This window comes from Melanaphis sacchari, unplaced genomic scaffold (assembly GCF_002803265.2).
Source record: "Melanaphis sacchari strain LSU unplaced genomic scaffold, SCAv2.0 Contig141_pilon_pilon, whole genome shotgun sequence".
NCBI lineage: Eukaryota > Metazoa > Arthropoda > Insecta > Hemiptera > Aphididae > Melanaphis > Melanaphis sacchari.
Genome location: NW_020270600.1, coordinates 571364 through 595154, shown reverse-complemented (window position 1 = coordinate 595154; position 23791 = coordinate 571364). Strand labels below are relative to the sequence as shown.

General features: G+C 27.4%; 1 protein-coding gene across 1 annotated transcript in view; it reads right to left on the bottom strand.

Annotated features, from left to right (window-relative positions):
• Positions 1 to 23791, bottom strand: part of LOC112591746 (flocculation protein FLO11) — a 73668-nt gene that overhangs the window by 41919 nt on the left and 7958 nt on the right. Inside the window, exons 2-4 of the mRNA XM_025335663.1 lie at positions 15898 to 16449; positions 13572 to 14039; positions 9682 to 9758 (exon numbers count right to left, since the gene is read on the bottom strand). Of these exons, the coding sequence (XP_025191448.1) occupies positions 9682 to 9758; positions 13572 to 14039; positions 15898 to 16427 (1075 nt within the window). The 5' untranslated portion in view covers positions 16428 to 16449. The remainder of the gene's footprint in view (positions 1 to 9681; positions 9759 to 13571; positions 14040 to 15897; positions 16450 to 23791) is intronic.

The following is a 23791-nucleotide window of genomic DNA, read 5'->3' as shown; positions in this document are numbered from 1 at the left end:
ATTTCGAGAAATCAAGTATTTAACTTTTTTTAAATCTCATATTGTGTGAGAGAAAAATTGTATACAATGGTATGCAAAATGTAAAATATTGTGTTTACAATACGTAATTCCATCTTTCATATGGAATTCCTCTTACGAAGAGTGTATTAACCTACTTGGTTTTTAACTGTAGAATGAGTTATTAATTTATTGATATGGATCTAAAATTAAAATTATTAATTATTATGCTATCTTAACATAATGTTTAAAACAATTATTATTATACTACAGCTATGGTAAAAGACTCAAATTTGAAAAAAAATTACACTTTGTTGCTCCTAATTATTATACATCATTTCACAGTAGTAGTATAACTACGTTAGTCTTAAGCGACATGCAATTTTTTAGGTATTGACATATCCAAACTGCAAATAGTGATTTTATTGTTATATCGATTGTTTAGTAACGCGTAATGCAGATTAAAAATTATTGTTGAATGATTAAATTATGGTTAGTAAAATTTATTTTATCGTCTCCTATCGCCCATTTCCAGTTACCCTAAAGTATTGGCCACATTACATTAAAATGTAATATTTTTATTAGAACATTATTTTGTTGATATTATTAATATTTATTTGATGATTTTTATTATTATAATGAAACAGGATAATTAATGAGTACCTAATGACTATATTAAGGTACCTACCTAAAAAATTTAATAATATATTGCATAAAAGAATAATCAATCTTATTACGATTTATTATAAATCTTAAAATAAACCTACGCATAATTTTTTTTTTTAATTGATCAAATTAATTAATAGTGTTTAATATTTTTTGAAAAATGTAACTACATAAATTATAAATTATGACTAATACAAGTACACAAGTTAAACTTTAAAATATATCAAAGTAACTACTTAAACTCAAGTAACAATAAGTTCTTATACTTAACATAATTATTAATATACTTCTCAAAACTAATTTACCAAGTACTGTGTATCATGTACAAAAATATGTATTTATTATTTATTTTTTTACTAACAAATTAATTTTAAAATAACATCTTGTTGACCTTAATTATTAAAATGTTTAAATATATTTTTTATATAAACATGTAAATAATAATAGTATATTAGTGTTTATAGGTATAAGATTGACATGTTTTTGATACGAGTATATATGTATTATTATTTATTTTCACATTATTAAACACGCGGCTTTAGGACCTTTAGGTATTTAATAGTATACAACTCTAAACTACGTCTGCTCTAAAATTACGTTATAATAACATTTTACTTTTTGTAGACTACTTTATTCTTTCCAAGACTTTTTACTTAGCAAAAATGTAGTATTAGGAGTTTTCAGTAAATCGTCAAAAAGCTTTCAATAAGCTAGACCATAATATAATATTATTTAAAATACTATTTTTAAATAATACGATTTTAATTTTTTATTATAGGTACAGTTATTTTTAATGTACCGACATTATTTTGAAAATTTATGATTTACGAATTCATAGCAAATTTAAAAAATTTAAAATCGTGCATAACAAATGTTTTACAATACAAGGGATAAAAAATAATTATAAGTTTTTTCTCAAAATGACTAGTTTCTAGGTATAATTTTTCTGTACACACTATACATCACTATATGCTTATTTGATTACACAAATAAATAACATACCATCGCCATCATCGAAGAATTAAATACTGTCCAGCGGATCAAAAGTATTCATTTCTAACCCATTTGTACCGTATATGTACATGCAGGTACAATAATGGCAATTTGAAGGTCCTATTACGACGTGCAACTATATGGTTTTAACTACCTATTATAATGTATAAGGTCCGCGTCGTATTTAAAAATGTGTAAATATCGCGGCACATATATAATATCATAATATAATATGCTCATAATGTTGTGTTATTTTTCCAGCTTAACTTCTCCCTCTTCCACCTCCCACGAATACTAACTTGCATAAAAACCGCAATAGCCTATTGTTATAACAGCAACTTCAATGTCATTATGTTATTATATTATTGTCGCGAAAACAAATTAACTGCTATTGGTTCCACTCGGGGAAAAAACTGCAGCGAATTGCCAGCCCGCCGACACTTTGGTTGCAAGTAGTGGACAGTTATGAGTCATATGTTATAAAACAGAAATTTAAACAGAAAAAAACAAACAAAATAAAAACCCGTAACTGATATAATATCATATAGTTTATATACAGCATTTAATATGATATATATTCTCCTAGGAAACAAATAAAACAAAAATATTAAACATTACATAAATAATAGATTAACTAATTAGTTATTATTTTTTTTTTAATTAACTTACTAAATGATATATTATGTGTGATTCATATGATTATATAAAAAAAAATAAAATTAATTTACTTTACTTTAACTGAAAATTAATGTAGTTAATATTTTTCTCCATCATTTTAACTTAAAGCTTTTTGAGTTTAAATAATTCCTACACTCAAACATCATAACCATCGCAACCCTCTGATATAAGAACTATCCGTCTCCATATAATGCATTATATCTAGTGATCCCAGGAGGCACCTAAAACGAACTTGGTGTCGTAACCTACTGATTGACTAATCTTCCAAACTTCATGTCACGAAGTTCCATCACTGTAGGATGAGCCTTCACTCAAGTCCTTTATCGTTTTAAAATGTGTAGCTAATTTATAACTATACTCATTGTGAAAATATATTTATTATTTACAGATTTTACAATTAAAAAATAAAGATGTAAACTGAAACATAAGACAAGTTTAAATCATTGCGCGTGCGTATCTATATAGTCATAATCATAAAATAGATTCATACAGTAAATTTAATGTATGGTGTGTATTTAAGTTTAAAGAAAATGAACAAAATTATAACTATGTAAATTTAAATACAACGAAATTATATGTGAATATTTGAAGACGATTGTGAAGTGTCTGTAATATTTATTACTTATTATGGGCACCGTGGGCTTTAAAAAATATAATCACCGTAAAAAGGAACACAACATTTTTCAATGACTTATTGAGTATAATATTTAATACATACATGTATTATATATGAAACTTAATACCTATATGGATAATATAATAAACTTATTATTTATTATATTAAAATTATTTTTAGTTTTCTATGGCAATTATGGATTTTGCATAATTTTTATTATAACATAATGTAATACTAATAACAAGTAACAACTAACAACGTATTGTTTAGACCAGCGCCTAATGAAAATTCTTTCGGGGACTTATTGACCTTCGTTCAATAAATTACCACAACCGTCGCTACAGTAGATTGGATTAGGATAAATTATTTCATTGTTAAAATTCAATACATGTTTGTATAATAACTTTATTATAATGACATTATATAATGTAAGGACATTATAAAATACTAAAGTGCGAATCACAATGCGGTGAATTCGTCATCGACTTATAATAACCTTTGTCCGAAGAGAAGGGATGCAGTGTACCTAAGTGCCTAAAATAGTACAGTTTTGAAGTATATATATACATTTTATACATGTATGCACTAATAAGGGGATAAATGATATTTGATGAAAGCAATAATAGACGCATAATTTTATTCAAGTCCAGCTAAGATAAGGCCATTAAACTATAAAGGAATAATGTCATAAATCGTGATTTTATTGGTAAAAACGAATGTATTCGAAATTCGTTGAAACAACTATTTACTATTTGAGGTTTTATTTTAAACATAAAATACACTATAAACACAGTAAACCATATTGTAAAGAAATTATAAAAATATTGGAATGTTGATGCACTTTCGTGGTTTCGTAATGTGACAGTTAATCGTTTTTCGTGAGGTGAAGTTCGACGTGAATGAAAATAAGGTAAATCGAGATGTTGATATGCAGCGAAAAGAAAGCGTATCATTGTATACCTACACGAAATCTCGTGATTTTAATGACGCGATCGGGTCGAAATGTTTAAACGGTATACGGCAATAATATAGGTATATACATAATCGTATATTATGCATGAATAATAGTTTATTTTCCTTTCGAAAATTACAACGTTTCGACCAAATTTTCAGAAAAGTAGCGTTAACATAATATATATCGACAACAATTTACCCGAATAGTAAGCATCTATAGCCGTCTCGCTCGTATTACGCACAGTATATAAATTATAAAAAAATTTTATGAGATGATACTTGTGAAGCCCGAGGAGAGTTTCATCGATATAATTCATCGAACCTTGCTGGAGATGATAAATGTGTTCTTATTATATATATATATATATATATGGTGTCAGCAGTGCCAGTAGCCGCAATCCGATACGTACCTACAGCAATAAGCGACGTGTTATATATTATTTTAATATGCCGGGCGTGCTTTTGTGTTACGATAACATAAGTAACGTATATTTACTTATATTTCACTCGATGTGAGCTCGTGCAAATTATATTATCAGCTATTTCTAAGTATTTTCTAATAAATAAAATAAATGTAATGATTTGATATTATTATTTTAATTTTCAAGGATGCTTAAGTATAAAACAGTTTACATAGATAGCTAATCGAATTATTAAGCTTTTTTAAATAAAACACACAATTTTAAATTTTTATTCCGCTAAATCATAATATAGGTAGTTTTTCGCTTTTATAAATAACAGACTTTTTCAAATAATATGTTATTTATATAAATTAAAGATCTAATTTATATTTTTCAAACAATTTAATTTTTAAATAAGATACTCATTTCTACAAAAATAATGAAAAACAAAAATAAATCTATTATTTACATATAGCCCGATGATAGTCTTGTATATCCAGACATGTTACGTATACGTAATAACACGGAACGATTAAAGTGTGCATAAATATATAATAATGTAATCTATCGTATACATATATATGATATATCATATATATTATGAATATTATATATAATATTGTAATAATAATAATATTCCCACGCGATGAAATTTTATGCATACTATTTGTTGCGCGTCCGGGTTTCTCTTTGTTTGCGACAACAACCTTTCGAGTGTTATTATATACTTATATAAACCTTTAATCTTTATTATTATTTAAAAAATTATAATTGATTTTTGTATTGCATTTACTTCGAATATGCGTCTTACACATATTATATGCATCACACGTCTAATCTCGTGAACGGGTTATCTTGGGCGCTCGTTTGCAACAAGGAGTTTATGTATAATATGATATAAATACAATGTTATATAGTTATACACAGCAATATATGCACAATAAACAACGATATTATATATATTATTGGACCTGCTGACGTGCGTGCGTGCCGCGAGTTTGAGGTCATCGGTGTCGACGGCCAACTGGCACGGTTGTTGCTTTATTTTTTATTTTTTTTTTTTTATCCCCTTTTAAGTCTCGCATATGTATGGTGTTTTGCAACGCCATGCGGGTGTATATTATATTATACGCGTGTGTATTAAACTTATACGATATACGAAACGCGTGGACCACCCACGACAACATCGTATAATATTTATATTCTTATACATGCCAACTGCCGCCCTGGACGAGAGGGACACGCTGCAGCAGTTCCGTATATTTACGTAGATACGTGTGTGGACATATCACATAGGCCGAAGATTTCACAATGGCGTTTCACACTTAGTATTTCTGTAATACAGATCATAATGCCTTATTAACTGTTCAAAAAACTCTTAAAACTAGCGTGAATCAAGTGATATACCTGTAAAATTGTCTAAAAGAAAAAATTGATAGGTATCGATATATACTAACTAGTGTTACGTACCGACTCGTATTTGAGACGATTCGCTAGTATAAATCATACATACAACTTATTAAGCGCTCGATAAACGTGATAACCAATACGTACCAATACAGTCAATACACTAACAGTGATAAATTCTCCAGAAATGTAAATCATGCAAGATGGGTGGGTCAGTGGGTGATATTTGAATATGATTATGATATAACAAAATACAGAAATATAGGTAAATCTTACGTCGGAATTATTTTCCTTGCCGAATATAAAATCTACCTATAATAAACCGACGCTACTGAAACCATCTTACATCTACTTATAATACATCTTTATTATATTATAACTGATACCTGTTCCGTAAATCACAGTAACTGAAACGGGTGCGCTCTAAGTACTTCAACCCCATAGTAATAATATTATCTATTAATTGACATGTGTAACACATGAAAAGTTGTCGTATTCATGTGATATTTATAGTTACACACTTATTCTACGCGTGGCGATGATACACTATAGGTATATCATATTATATCATAATATTGCACGTCATTATGTCATTACATCTATAACATGTAAGCACCGGTATATATATTATAGAGATCGCGCTTATTTGCACTCCGCTAAATCAGGTCAAGAATGTTTAAAATACTTCTAATGCACGTAAATAAGTATAATATAGGCATGTCCATATATAATAAGGACCAGATATAGTATACCCGCACACATATAGTTTGTACACAGTGCCTTACTATATATGCCCCCCGCCCACTGTCAAAGGTATGTATATTTGCTGAACCTATATACATTCATTTATTATGTACAATAATATATCACGGCGGAATAATGGATTGCGTTCATCGCGATTTCATCAATTTAATACGTTTTTTTCATCTGTTGTTACTAAGTACACCTGGCCGACGTTCAAAACGATGATCGATACACATAATATTATTTTAACGAACTTCAACTGCAATGTACTAATGTGTATACGACGGGGACTTTCTACGCGCGTAAATCTCGTAAAACTATTATAATAATCGAGATAATACCTCATTTACAATATAGATACCATATAGATACACTCATAATATTTTAATGATCCATACGAACGCGATCGTGTAGTCGTTTGGCGAGTTCATAACACTAATTTCAATAATAAATTATCGATTTCTGCTCCGAGAACAAAAAAGTTATTATATATGTGGCCAAATATTATATACACTAATATATTGCTGTCTTCTTATGTCCTACAGATGAAACGTAGATAGTACGAAAAACTGATAATTTTGGCTCCGCAGAATGGTAATACTATTTTAGTAGATAATTACTGTATAGCATATACTGCTGGTTAAAATACATAAGACAGTGTCATGTGTCACGTGCGTGTGTATAAGCATTAAAATACGGCAGGGGTCTCTAACCTTCGGTCCGTCCAGTTTTTTAAACCAGCCCGCCAAGTTAGTTGATGTTTTGAAAATATTATTTATTTAGAAATAGTATTACCTAATAAGAGAAAAATAATAAAACTTTAAAATAAAATAAATGGTTTTTTGTTAATCGTTGTCGATTACCCCATCGATTTCGTTATTATGTTTTAGCCGGCGATCGTTAATCGAAAAAAATATTAATTTTTCTAAAATCGAAAAATATCTTTTTTATTCTCAATTTTATTACCTCTCTATTCCTTTAAAAAAAATTGGCCCGCGTTGCCGAAGTGTATCTCAGATTTGATCCTTCGTAAAAAAAGGTTGAAGATCTTTAAAATACGGTATCAAAATTGCGATAGTCAACTGTAAAAAGTTCTGAGATAATTAGGGCCATAAATTAGTATATTTATACAATATATAATATTAAAATTGCATAACAAAATTACAAAATAAATCTTAAATGTCATGTAAGATATTCAGGAAATTTTAAGAAAATTCTATACCATGAATGGTTTTTTTTATCAACGACGTGCGCCTCTGATATAATATATATCAATAAACATTGGCAAATATATAATACATAATATATTTTATTAGATATTACATGTCAATATGTCTTAAATTTCGGCATTACGTATATTTGCTCAAAACATGGCAGTGGTACCGGCAAGGAGAAGCTGAGCGAGCAGCAGCGTTTCTTGAATTTTAGAAGTATTTAAAAATGATTTCAGTGTTCTGTGAACTAATTACGCAAGACATAACCACATATTAAAAATTATAATTTGTATGAAAATCGCTGCATATGTTTAAAACGATAAAATTCACGGCATCAACGTACCGAACTTATACGGAATCCTAGAAAATTAAGTCTACCCTATATATATATATAGCAAAAAATCAGCCCCTTCCAAAGTAAAACCACTGCGCAGACCTGTAATAATACTACTTATATATTGTTTTTTATTGAGTATTTAATATTACATTATACAAGTTTATAAACATTTCGTTGAAATCTTTAAATTATACACGTCGGAACATGAACCAAATACTGTGTAACGCGTGATAGGAATATCAAAATGCACATTAACTATTATATAAACCTATTAAAGCGACATAAATCAATTATTATTAATATAAATTTCATAAAAACAATATACATATATAAATAATATATTATATTGAGTTTGAGAATAGTTTTATTTTTTTATTTTATCGAAACTGATCTTTAAATAACCTAATGCACACATACCTGTGACGATAATTAATACCCGTCTAGCGTACTCCGTCGTCATAATCGTCTTGTACGAGTTTTACGCGTTATAAATCACTGTTAAACGCGAGCGCGTGTAGGGTTTATTATTAGTATAAGTACAATATGTAATACAATAGAAATATATATTAAAACTTATTACTGTTATTACGTATATACGCACGATATCATATGATAGAATAAATTATTATAATATTATTGTAGACAGATGTAGTGGCTATGATATTGTTCTAGATCTCCGGATACGCGTCATTACAACAGTGCAGTTGATACTGCAATATTATACTACTATTATTTTAATATTATTAAACGATGCTCATGACCGAATGGTTTGCGGTTTAAGTTCCACGCGCGTCGTTATCTCTCATCGTGTTGTTATTGTTTATAATGTATCTACATATGCCTACAATACTAAATAATAATGATAAACACACACACACACACACACACACACACACATACTAACAAATATATCGTTTTGAGTCCTGTAACGACATTTTAATCTCGTCCAATGTACATATCATTATTATTATTTATAAGTACAAATACCAAGTTATGTTTTTATGTAAACAAGTAGTTTAAAGCAAATAGGTAAACATGGTAGTCATTTACGGCAATGGTTCAAAAAATATATTATTTTTATAATAAAAAGCAGAAAAGTAGAAGTAACCATTCTGTTATATAATAAATGTCAAGTCCTAAATATACCTAATAGCCATATGAGTAGGTCTTTGGTATAAATTATTTTATACGATTAAAAACAATTAAGAGCAAAGACAGTCTGTTATTCTAAAATTACAATAAAAAATAAATTAATTTAATTTATTCAAAAACTGATTTCGTGTAAAATATTTGGATTCTTTTATAATCAAGTTTTTCCTGATTATTTTGTAAAGTAATTGGGAATTTATACCTTTTAACCTATATATATATTTATAAACTATAATTATAGATCTAATTCTCTATAGACTTTTCCCTCAAAGGTTATGATTGGAATATTTTTTTGACTTTAAAAAGTGTTTCCAGACACAAAAACACTACTACTTAAACACTACTAAAAACATCATTACAAAACCAATACTTTCATCACACCATTCAAAATTTAAGGTTTAATTTTTGTTTTAGTTTTTTTTTTTTTTTTTTTAATATCTTGAATTTGATTCATAAAATAGTTATTAGTTGTTACTATCGTGATATTTTATTTATTATATTAGTATAATATAATATTGTTTTTACCTTTTTTTTGATTGTGTTGCTCTGCAGTTGTTATTTTTTCATCATTTATCGGAATAGTAATTGAATCGGTGACAATTCTGAAAAATAAACATTTAAGAATATCAAAAGAGTGAATAAATAGTAGAGAAATAAAAACCTAAATTGTATTCCATCCGACGTTTATAACATTAAATACTAATGGTTGCCGTTCCACCGGCGAGTAGATAAACACTTATACACAGTGGTCGTGATTAAAGGGGCATGCCACATAATATTGTATTACTATTACAACCTATCCAATGGTTTTAAGAAATTTTATGCGATTTATTATTACAGTAAAAGGTGGAAAATAAATAAAAACAATTAACTTGAGATAATTAAAAAGTCAATGAAGAGAACATTTAGCTGTAATAGTGAATAGTTAATAAATAATATTTAAATTCTAAAAGTTTAAAGTTAAGATGGAGAAAAATATTAATTCAGTTAATTATGTTTTTCTTAAATTAATATCAGAGTAACACATATACACATATTTAGTGATTATACATCTTTCAATTATAATTATAACAATTAAATAATTTTTTTTTTAATGCATCTTATAATACTCCTGCTTATTATAAGCTATAATTATTGTTTAGATAATTACACGTTTGTGTTAACTAAATGATTAAATCAAGGAATATTTGTTTGTATTTAAAATCATTTTATGTGCTAACTAAGTAACTAGGCATATATATAAACATGATTTTAAGTTAACTTTGTATTTTTCTAAATTAACTGGAAAAAGCTAAATTGTTACAATAGAATTTTAACTAATTAAATTAATAAGTCAATGAGAACATTATCTGATTAGTTGAAATCAAAACTTAACAAAATATAACGTTACAACTTAGCTTTCAATTTTTAATCAATTAATGTTCATCTTTGATTATATTGGTATACAAATGATGTGATGTCAATGGATGTTGTTTTTTAATATTAATAATTCAGTCAGTGTAAGATTTATAGATTAAAAATGGTTAGTTGGATTACACATTTTAAATGTATTTTATGGAAATATTGCAGATTTGTGTTTCTTTACAAATATTTAAAATATTATTTTTTTACTATACGTATTAGAAGAAATTAAAAGAAAAACATTTATCTTTCATAATTATTATTATTTACACAGAACCTTTTAAACGCTAAAATGATTAGTTTTTACATAATAATAATATGTAAAGATTTTTATTGTTGATAATGATTAATAAGAATAACATTGATAACCGTTCAATATAATATATTCAAGACATTTTTCTTATATAAATATCATTAATGTACATTGTATGATAATATTATAAGATATACTGTTGTTTGTTACTCTGTATTAATCATTATTTTAATCTAAATATAAAATCCTTCTAAGAATTTATTATTATAATATAATGAACACCTTTATTTATAATATTTACTAAAAATTAATACATTTACTAAATTAATTAACGGAAATTAAAAATCCTGAAGACTTTTTTCCTTTTAAGTTAAAAAAATTTAAAAACGAAAAGCGAACCTTCCCTAATTTAATTTAAGTAGTTTCCTTTTTCGACCTTTCCGAACACTGAATTTTTTCACATAAGATTAAGCTGAATATTATAATCAAATCATATGACATACATTTTTTTTCTTTATTACATTAAACTCATTATAATGATAAGCATATTTATACAACAATAATATTAAAAGCTAAAGCCAAAATTATATTGAATATAATTTTTCTATGTAAAAAATATTTGAATTTGTATAAAAAATAATGAAATATGTTACAATTTTTAATTATCATGACATCTATATGATTCAAAATGTATTGAATATCGTAATTATAAAGCAAATATTTAAGTAAATAATTATAAAAAACGTATTTATCTATTATCTACTAATTATTAGCTAATGTCATAAACTTAAAACAATTGACTAACATTATCAAAAATTCTTTATTCACGCTACATTAATAAAATTATGATGTGATAATTAAAAACAAATAAGTCCTAAATGTATTATTTTGTTGAGAAAAGGGATCAAAGTGAATAGTAATTGACCATTTTATTTGAATACTAATAAACAATTTTCTAAATACGACATATGAATTAAAGACAATTTTTTAAATAGTAATATAGTTTTTAACTGTATACATTCAATTATGTCGGTAAATTATTTTCCGAAAAATCAATTTCTTAGACATAATACTTGAGTAATATGAAACAATTAAAATGCTTTTACATTGTTAGAGGTATATTTTTAAATTAGAAACAATATATTTAAATCTTTTCAAAGGTATGTATTATAAATACCATGTAACAATTTACAATCTTTTCACAAATCTATAAATTTTTAATTACATTGTAATTATTCAAAATTATAGTATTATTATTATTATTTTCCATTAGATAATACAATTACAAATTTAATTTTTAACGATCAGACATCAGTTTAAATTCAAATATATAATATATATATATATAATATTTATAACCTAAAAAAAATTGTTAAATTACGATTTGTACTTGTTTTTCATTTATTTTACGTAAAACAATGATTGAAGAAAGTTAATAAACTAACGCATATAAAATAGGTACCTATTCTTCAAATTTTAATACTACAAATTGATAGCAAATTTGAAAAATATTGTGATACAGTTTTAATAACTAGATAATATACATTTGATTATGTATTAAACTTTTAAATCATTAATGAATTATAAAAAAATAAAAGTTGCATACTAACTATTTTTTTTATAAAACAATAAAATGTAAAAATGTAATAATTTCAAAAATATATCAAGGGAATTTACCTTATTTGAAAAATAAAATTAAGGTAGCAAGTAGGTCCACAATAACATTACTTTCAGCTGAATAATTGGGAAATGACAAACTCCTACAACTGTAATGTAATCTTCTACATATACATATTGTTAACTCTTACAAAATATGATAAAAAAAGATACCGCTCGTACCACTATAAAAATATATCAGTCTTGCAATATATTAATGCATAATATTAAACAAAAATTGTTTAAAAAATAAAATAATTTAATAAAACAATAGTCATAACTCATAATCATTTACGTTTATTTTTTTGCTACACTTTGGAGATAAACTCTAAACGTGAAATTTCTCCTAGTATATATTTATTTTTGTTTGCAATATTCCGATACCATATTAATTACTTTCGTTAATCTATTAACATTTTGTACTGCAAATGCTCTATTCAAATGTTTGTATTTTATACATTTATTATTTTCAAGTTATGATAATTTTTAACTTTTTGAGCTTTTCAACTACAAAATCGTGAATCAATAATATTACCCTATTTTTTTTTCAAGTAAAAATGTAAAACGATTATTGGTGTAAGAGTTCACATTTAATGATAATTCAGGTAAAAAGGTTATTTGTGTAGGAGTTTACATTTGGCCGAATAATTAGTTGCCTAATCAAATCCATTCCTTAGATATATGCATTTATAAATTATTATAGTCACATTTAATTAAACTTGAGATAATATAAGAAAATCAAAGTTATTAATTTCATCATTGCAAGTAGAACCCAAGCAAAAAACCTCGATTGCAAACATTTTTACACAATTTAGTTAACACCAATTACCGTAAATATACCTAAGCGTGGAATTTCCAATAACAAGTTTTTTTTTATCGTGACACGAGCTAGGAACATAATATGGGCATCGGTCGACGGTTTGGTCTGAACTTAACCAGCATAAACACTTTGGAGAAGTAGTGGTGGGGATCCGATGACAAAAATATAAATAAAAATAATGATTATTATAAATAATAGGATTGAAAAAATTAGATTTAAATAAATGAGACGGGTAGTATCCCGTCGCCGGTGGGTGAGTAGGAAGTAATCGGTTTACGCCCTTACGCGAAAACATCGTCGTTGTCGTCGTCATCAGCTGCAGTGGCTGTGTCTACAACTGTTTGTGTCGGTTCGTCTTTATGCACGAAATCCACAAGCCTGGGCGGTAACCGATAAGCAGGCGGCGGCGGCGTCGAAGGAAGCGGTGGTGGAGGCGGCGGCGGTTTCTTCTTAGGCGGCCGCACTTCCTTTCGAGGCAGTGGCTTAGGTGGCAGCCGGTCCTCCTCGGCCACGGCCACTAACTTCTCGTACAATCCCACGTCGTCGCCGATGGCCGCGCTCGATGAAAACTCCCGTTCCAGCTGCATGAACGGCTCAAGCACTTTGTCCAACACGCAGTTCTTGTCGCTGCCGCAGTTCAACACACCGTCGCAGTCTTCGCCGACGGAAGATTCGGCAGGACACTTTGACACCACCGTGGAAACGCTGCTGTTGGTATCATCTGATTCTGATTCACCGTGATAAACAAATAACCTGCAATGTAGATATATTTTCGTGATTATTATAGTTTTTTTAATATATTAATAAGTGTTGGAGTGCAAATACATGCAATTTTTAAACATTCATACGCAATTTAAATATTTCAATTTTCATGAGGTTATTTTTGTTTTTCTAAAAAAGCTGAATTTTCCTATCTTATACACACCACAGTTGTGGTAAGATAGGACAAATAGTATGGAGATAGATTATGAGTAAAATTAATAATAATAATTTTTATTACGGATACAACTACTTATATAGTATAAGATCTTTAAAAATAGCATAATTATTATATAGTATTAAATTATTCTTTATAAGTAGATAACTATTTAGGTAAACATAACATAGTAAATATTTGAGGTAAGATTGCTAAAGAAAATTTCCCACCTTACTCTAACAATAAGTATTATTATATTATATTATGTTATCTACGCATGTATAGGCAACAGTTGGCAAAAAGTAAGCTATATGAATGCAATTCTTATAAAATTTACTATAATAATAACATGTATTGATAATATTATTAGAAAATAGTTTAAATAGCTTACCACAACGACAAAATCTTAAAAACATCATAAATACCTACGCAGTTTACTTCAATATAACAAGTAATGGTTTAAAATATTCGAATAGGTACGTTATTTATATGATATATTGTAATTGTATAATACTATAATTAAATATAAAAACTCTTTTATAGTTAGTGAAGTTACGCCTATAATACCCGTGTGATGAAAACATATATATCATTATTCCCAATAGGCACCTAATTAAAATCCTAATTGTTTCGATTTGCAAGGGAAATTAAAAATAGTATGCCCATTGCAACAACGCTTTATTTTTTAATTAACACTCAACACTTGATAGTATCGCGTAGGTATATAATAATCAACATAGACATTCCTACAAGGCAATTCTTTTAACATAATTTAATAAATAATAGGTTTGTATCTGTTTAGATGAGTTTCGTTATCTATATATAATACAATCACAGTGTTCATCAATCATCACTAATTACTAGAAATTGATCATCGATCGTCATCTTTGTACCTCCTTTCTCTGTATAAATGAAAATTTTATCAGATACTATAATTCACTTTTCGCTTATATAACCTGTCGGTTTTTATATTTTCTAGTTGGATGACTTGCGTAAAATATGAAATGAAAGGCAAATTAAATGTTTTTTTTTAATTAATAGTTTTATAAAATAATATAAATTCTTACCTACTGTCTGACATTGTCTCGTTTTTAATTCAAGTTATATCATATTTCATTTTATAATGTTTACCATTGATAAATACTGTAGTGTTTAACTCATACTAAATAGTTTAATACTTCACATTATAGTTATAGGCGTCGGAGAATTGGGCCATAATAACCTTTTTTCAAAAATCTATACGGTAATTGAGCGACTAAAATTGTACATTTACATCAGTTACATAAAATGACCTGGTGATTGGGCCACTATTTTAAAGAAGCGTAAGATCGTTGAATGCCAGGAAACAAACTTTATTAAAAATAATTATAATTTTAATTAAATTAAAATAGGAAGAAGGGGATAAGATCAGATTTGAATTTGTGAAATCTGTATCGCATTATTTGAATACAAATTAATAACGATTTGACTAATTGTATGTACTTAATGTCACGCTCTATATTTATTTAAAAAATTTAAATTATAAAGGTATTAAAATTAATAAACGTTACAAATTTATATATTTTTGCTTTTTACGTTTGTGACCCAATACACGAGCAATTTATTAAATGTACACAAATATTGTATACGAAGTTAAGTAGATAAAATGTGGCCCAAATACTAAGACATTATGATATATTTTACACGAATACTTGCCTTTCGACGGCATCCGTGTACAGAGTGGACGACGCGATCGGCGGGGGCGGTTCCGATTTCTTCTGTTTCCGGGGAGGCACGGGCGGCGGTGCCTTGACCGCCAGCCGACCGTCGACCATGTGCAGCTTGACGACCAGCCCGGACTCCTTGAGGCATCGGACGCAATCGTCGCGGCTCAGCCTGTTCACCGGCCGGCCGTTGATCCGGACGATTTCGTCGCCGGCGGCCAGCGGTCCCCACGACGCCTGTGTGCGGGACGCCGGGCTGCCGTCGGCGCATGACTGCACGAACAGCCGGTTGCACGTGTCCACGCCGTCAAACCGCAAACCGAAGCCCAATCGCTCGCCGGGCAGACGGTAGACGAGCACTTCTTCGGCGGCGCTGCAAGTCGAACCGTCCGCAGCGGCGGCGGCATCCTCGCCGATGGACAGCACGGTGACAAACGAATCTTCGACCGTCTGAACGCCGCCACGGCCACCGCTGTCCACCGATACGACGGTCACAAAGTCTTTTGCGGCCACTGTGCTCATCGCTGTGCCTTGCGCTGTCGATCTGCAAAAACCAATTACGATATTTTATTTTAATAATGTTACGTGTTTGATGATTATATACATATTATATTGCAGTAAAACATCTTCTAACGGCTGACGGACACCTCCAAATTTAAGTGACCCCGACGATGTCCGGTACAATTAGAAGTCTTCCTATTATATTATTATTATTATTATTATTATTATTCAATAAATGTATAGGGTGTGAACCCGAGATATACAGAGACTTAATGTAAATATATTTCAAAGTTAAAAATTTAAGCTTAAAAATGGCGTATTTTTACTGGCGAGTATTGTCATCCTGGTGAAAGGTTTTTTTTTTTTAAATAACCTAACTTAACCTGATTGAGTAGTAGAGATAATAAAACAAGAATTATCATGGATGTTTCGAAGTAGCACATTTAAATTTTTAATTTCAAGATGGGAATGAGAGTGAATAGAACAAGAAAAGTGTTTTTAAATAAAAGAAGTATTATGAAAGTAACGACGGTCAGCTAAAAAGAAGAGATTTAAAAACGAAGGTATCGTGTATTTATATTCATAAAAATATACAAAATATCAACCGATTATAGTTTATTTTGATCGCATATATCGCAGTAACAACTTGCATCGATCAAAACCGCGGGAAACCGGTCGAGTGAAACGGTATAACTTTAAATTTCACACGAGTTCAAATTGTCCGCAATTATGAAAATATTTATTAAAAATGTATACATGATAACTTGAACGAGTAGTTTATAAGTCAACTTGGAAAGTTAAAAGACCATAAATAGATTTTATATCATTACATTTTTTCTCCATAAATTTTAACTTAAAATAATATAATTTTAAGCTTTAAATCAGTCGTATTACAGCATATCATTATAATTAAATATTAAAAAATATTAAATATTTTAAATTTCAGAAGAATTTATAGTTAGGGAATATTTAAAATTAAAATAATGATTACTAGTGATTCTTTTATCATGAACCACTTATTATTCTAAAAATTATTGTCATAGATTAGGTTCAAAAAGATTAATAGATTTTGAAATAATGAGTATTTAATCAAAAAATTACTTAGCACACATGTATATATTGGTTGCTATTTAGAAATCAAAAAAATGATGATTTTGTTTATTAAACATTAATAACAAGGAATGGACTTGAAACATAATAGAAATATTTAAAGTGTGTTAAAACAAAAAATATTCAAAGATATCGACTGAAATGAGTTCAAAAATTCAATTCTGTACCTATATAGTATATAACATGTACGATAATATTATATACGTTGTACCTAAGTAGGTGCAGGGTACGCGCTATACGGAATTTCGTCGGTGAAAAAAAAACACATATGAGCATGTTATTATAACGGTGACCTGGACTTCACTATACAACACATATATAATGGATATTATACACACATATATATATATATATACACGCTATACGCAGATTTCAAGTATGCCCGCCCATCACAGATCGGGCACGCGTGTGTTCGAGTTTTTACAAACACATATATATGTAATATTATAAATATATGTATAGGTGCACTTCAAGTTTAGGATGAATTCATTCGCTGTGAAATCGCAGTGAAAGTATATACTTATATTATAGATAGATAGGTATGTATAAATATGATATATTATGTGGTGATTATGATAAGATAGCAAGAGAAAAACAATATTATAATATTATCAAACGTTTATTATTATTATCATTCTTAATATTCTAATATTTACTTTTGTCAGAACCATACGGGAAAGAAAAAAAGATTTAGAGATAGAAATGTTTACAAAAAAAAAATAATAATAATAACAACAACAACAACAATAATACAAAAATAATAAGGATAATAGCGGTTTTTCGTGCTCGTATACCTATAATAATTATATATTATTGTTCCTAAAATGTACTCGAATATCTCCTACACATAAATACATCGCTCGTCGTTTTGAATATTATAATCATTATATTTATAGGCATAAGTAACCAAAAGCACAAAATGATACGAAAAAAATTATAATAATATTATAATTTAACATAAATTAATGAGTATCATAAAATATTATTAAATTTATAATGTCATGTTTTCTTAATGTTGGTACCTATACTAAATGATGAACGTATAATAAACAAATAAATGTTTCTTTTTAAAACGAAACACTTGTTTTTTGAACAACTTTCGTATCGTTCAACAGCGATGACCGCTAAATAATAAGAAATCGCAAAACTTATTTTCAGAAATTATCAATTGATAAGTTTGGCTGTCATATTTATTTTATATTATTTTTTTCAGATTTTGGACCATAAAATATTTGTTACCAAAATTTAATAAAGTTATATAGTGTTTATCGTTTATTTAATTGTTATAAATATATCAATATTTGTTGCAATAGTTACTAGATTCAGTTTATAAAATATACATAGATTTTTATTTTTCATCGTTTAGCATTGATAGCATTCAAAACTTATAAGAGAAACAGGATTTATGTAAAAGTTTGCTGAATTTCCCTCGTTAGCTGATACTACTCCACTATACTATTATTTTAATCTTAGAATTTTTAAGTCAATGAATAATATTAATTTCTTTTCATACATTTTTAGCATATTCAATAGCCAATAATTGTTACTAAAATACATATTTAATATTATATAATAGATGTTTAAATAGATATTCCTAGACAAAACTCAAATCCAAAAACAATCAGCTAGAAATCCAGATAAACTTTACACTAGCAAGCTTCATTCTGGGCTTGGTTTAATTCTTCTATAGACATAGTTTACCAGTTTGGGCTAAGACATTTTAATTAAATTACATTTTAACGGCTTGAGTTTTATATTAAGCAATGAACAAATACAATAAGCTTAGATAACACTTTAAAAAAATCAGAAAACTCGCTTATCTGTATAGTAGGTGTCAATTATACCACTTAATTAAGTAGATCACTGTAAGTATCTACTACCTATATCTAATTTAAAATAATTGTAAAAAAAACAATCCTGAGAAAAAGAGACGGGGATCAACCTCTATTTACAAAGATATATTATAAATAAAGAAATTATTATGAGTAAATTATATATTTATACTTATTATTTGTTTTCATTTTCAAACCATTACAGGTTAAGCTGATTTGTTTTTTAATTCCATTAAGAACAACTTAAGAGGAACATAGTATAACATTTTCAGACAAGGTATTTCATTTTTAAATAAAAATTTACTTAATATATTTTAAACTACAAAATGATTTAAATATTTTTTAATTTTTACAAATTTTGCAAAAGTACTAACTTCATACTTTCATACGCATATGAAAAATATCTGTAACTATAAATATAAATAGGAAGACCTTTTAACTAACCTTTTCAAATTTTCATAAATGTCTTATTGCAAAAAGTTTCGAAAATACTTTAAAAATTATAGAATGATTTATTAATTATAATATAATATAAATATTTAGTGAAAAATTTAAAGCTTAATATTATTTCTTTATAAATTACAATTTATAACTAAAAAACAACATTGATTTAGTCAAAAACGCGTGTTGAGTAATTCCGAGTTTTCAGTATTCCAGCTATTTATTGTTAGTTTTTCTCGATTATAAATTTTGACCACCTAGAGTATTTTCTAAATTTTTTACCTGAAAGTATACCTCAAGTTATAGATTGAAACACATTTTTGTTCTAAAATGTGATAATAAAATAAAATAAAAAACCTACATCATTGAAATTGGCTTCAAACATTACTCGCTATACACATAATTTAAAACACATCATTATAAAGCTGATATTATGTCCGATGTGAATCTAAATTTAAATTTTAAATTCGTGCAATAAATATTTTTAACCATGTTATTTATTATACATAATATGTTATTATAACAAAATCCTTTGTTAATAATTTTTCTAACATTTATAAATAGATGAATTTATATAAATTACGAATCGAAATAATGTAGATCTAATAAATTCAAATGAAATATGCATTAATGCCTAAGTATGTTTATGTATCATGCTTAATATGATTATAATAAATTGTATTGTATTCATACTATCCATTTTTGAATCAGATAACTAAAAATGAATTCCTTAGTAATAAAATATATTGAATTAAACTTAGTCCTAGCTATTCGTTAATCGCTTAACGTATAATATTATTTACCATCGTTCGCCGTTGTAACCTAATTCGACATGTTATTTTTAACGATCCAATGTCTTCATACGTTAAAACATTAAAAAATACGATAGTTTTACTATTGCATGCCATTTATGTTAATAGAACTGCTAGTACTTAACAGCGTTTTTTTAATACGCGACGACTCCTCGAACGATTCTCACGGATATTTTGCACGCCCTATAATTTGTCAAATCGTAACATCTAGTAATTTTTATAAAGAAATCTTATTATAAATTTAAAAATATATCCACGATTTTCACATTTATTATCTCTATTGTGTTTAAATTGCCTTAAACGATAAAATATAATAATGTAATGTAGCACAACGGTTGAAATGTAATGATTTTAACAAGTACCTACTTTTTTTCCCATTGTACCTACATTAATCCCGGATCTAGATTTATCACATCATGATGTCGTTGAGATATAATATCTTAGTCTAAAATCTAATCTATATATACGCAGTACTGTGTATTATATTTTATTGTCTTTAGATGAAACAAAGAAATAAAGCATCGAAATCGAACCATTGACAGAATCAGATTGGGAGGTATATATGTACAATATACAAAAGAAAACCATAATATTGCATTCAATGCTTTTGTATTTAGATAAACTATAATATTATGTTAAATAATAGTATACAAGTATTATATTATGTAATTATTAGTGTAGGTATACATACATAAAACCTAAAAATATATTTCAAATTCATTATAGATGTTCAAATTGTAAACGACTGTGGATAATTTATTGTATACACACATAATTCTATATACCTATGTAGAATATTCGTTATGTAACAATCGACGGGAAGGCAGGAATATGTTCCATGTTTTCAGTTTTATTATGGCGAACCACAGTAATATACGTACATAATAATATTTAATGTATTATACGGTTCGTCAAACAGGATAAAAATTAACGGAAATGTTTTTATTTTCCCCCAAGTTTGTTAATCGGAATAGTACACGTACTGTAGATGTACGGAAATACGGAATCACACGTCAAAAAATACGTTCTACGGTAATTTTGCTGAAGCCTTTTAAGTTCTAAAGTAACAATAATTATATTATATCAACGGTATTATATTATTAAATAGACCGAACAAAGGATATCATTACGGACGTCATTGTGGTATAATATAACATATTATACATATAGAGAGCACAGATAACACATAAGTTCACTGCAGGTTGTCGTAGGTACATCACTGCAAATTTTAGTTTATATATATTATAATATAGGTAACACATCAGTAACCGGGTAAACCTTTATTTTGCCACTTTGCTTACACTTCCTTCACAACACAACATACACTTTTAATAATGATAGAAATCAAAATTTTTAAACCCCTCTATAAACAAGCACTAACTTCTTGTTTACCTGGTCTTGAGCATATTGTGTGACATAAGTACGTATTTTTAAAATATAAATCATTGTATAAATAATATAAATTCAGTTTATCCGAATCGTGCTCAAATCACATTCCATCAGATGGTGCATAACAATAAATCATTATCATTCATTAGATAACGGGTGAGTATAGTATTTTATACGGTCTTGTATATAAGACTCTCATATAATATTATATTATTTATATTAGTTTATTATATTTGTATTAACATATTATAAATTCTGCAGTTTGCGTCATTTAAATATTTTATTTTTAATCCATGAATTTTGATAAAAGCCACTTTAAAAGTTTTTGCACGATCATATATTTTATTTTTACTTGTCAATTATTATAATGAAGGTATTATCTGACACCTACAGACAATAAACACCTATTATATAAATTATAAAAGGATATGCTAAAAAACAATATCCATCTCGTAGCTCTATAGATATACTGGAAATATTTTAAGTGCATAACCACTAAATATTTCAACATAGGTGTATAAATAAACTAATAAGTGAGCTTGACAATTGTGGGAAAATATTAGTTAAGAGGATCTGATTTCTAGTTTCAATGATAGCTAGAATTTCGTTCATTTTTCGTTAGATTATTATAAATTGTATTTCATATAATATACACCGTATCTGTATAAAAGCGACACATAGTAAAAAATTACTTAATTTTTTTACTAAAATATTTTTTTCTAATACATTTAAAATTTATAGAACTGGTTCCATTGAACATAAATTCTCAGGTACTAACTCAATCAATACCAAATATGACTATTATAGTCATATAAAACGATGAAAGTATTCCTACGAGTATATACAGCTCAGTTATAAAGGCGCTGCATTTTACTAGCTCTATATAGGCATCAAATGTCCTAGATCTGGCACCACATTATACAACACGTATTTTTTATTTTATCTGTACCAATACTGGAAAAAATATTCATTTATGGTATGTCTCTAAATTATATGCACGAAGTCAAACATGAATTTTTTTGACATTATATATGTTAGCTGTTAGGTTACTAGACATCATCAAAACTTTATGTTAATATACCTTACTAGCGTTTAGCAGTTATTACATGTAATATAAGCTTACAATATTTAAAACATCCATTTTTTTTTCAATACTAGTTTAAAAAAATGTAAAGAATAAAACAACAAGTAAATGTTAACTAACATACTTTATATTTGAACTCGTATAATTGTTTTCTAAAATAATCACCAATAATTTGACTTTACAAAATTCAATATTGGTCTGTTTATAAAATTTAAATATGGTTAAAGTATTTTGAGGCTATACATGAAAAGTTTTATATATATTCGAATTAACGAGCTGTATTATAATTTATACTTTATAATCATATTCTATTATATTAATTGTTATACTCAAATATTTTACACTCCTAATAAATGACTATCTATAATAACTGGTCATTGCAATTACCCATGTATATTATATATTATGCGTTTATTACTTATAGGTATATAATTATTTTATTAATAAGAAACCCGTCTGGTTTAACAAACCGTATTATAATATCATAAAATCTCGAGTTCGTGCTATTTGAGTTGATTATAATAATATAAAAATCCTAAGGTCAGTATCTTCAGCGCAACAAGTATACTATTAAACACTGTGCTGCAGTGTCGGAACTCAGAAGATAACTTCTAAGTCGGTCAAAGATTTTTATATAAGTGAACGAAAAAATTGTTTTCTGACGAAACTATGCTGGAAATCGAATTAAATGTACTTCTATCTCAATATTATAATACT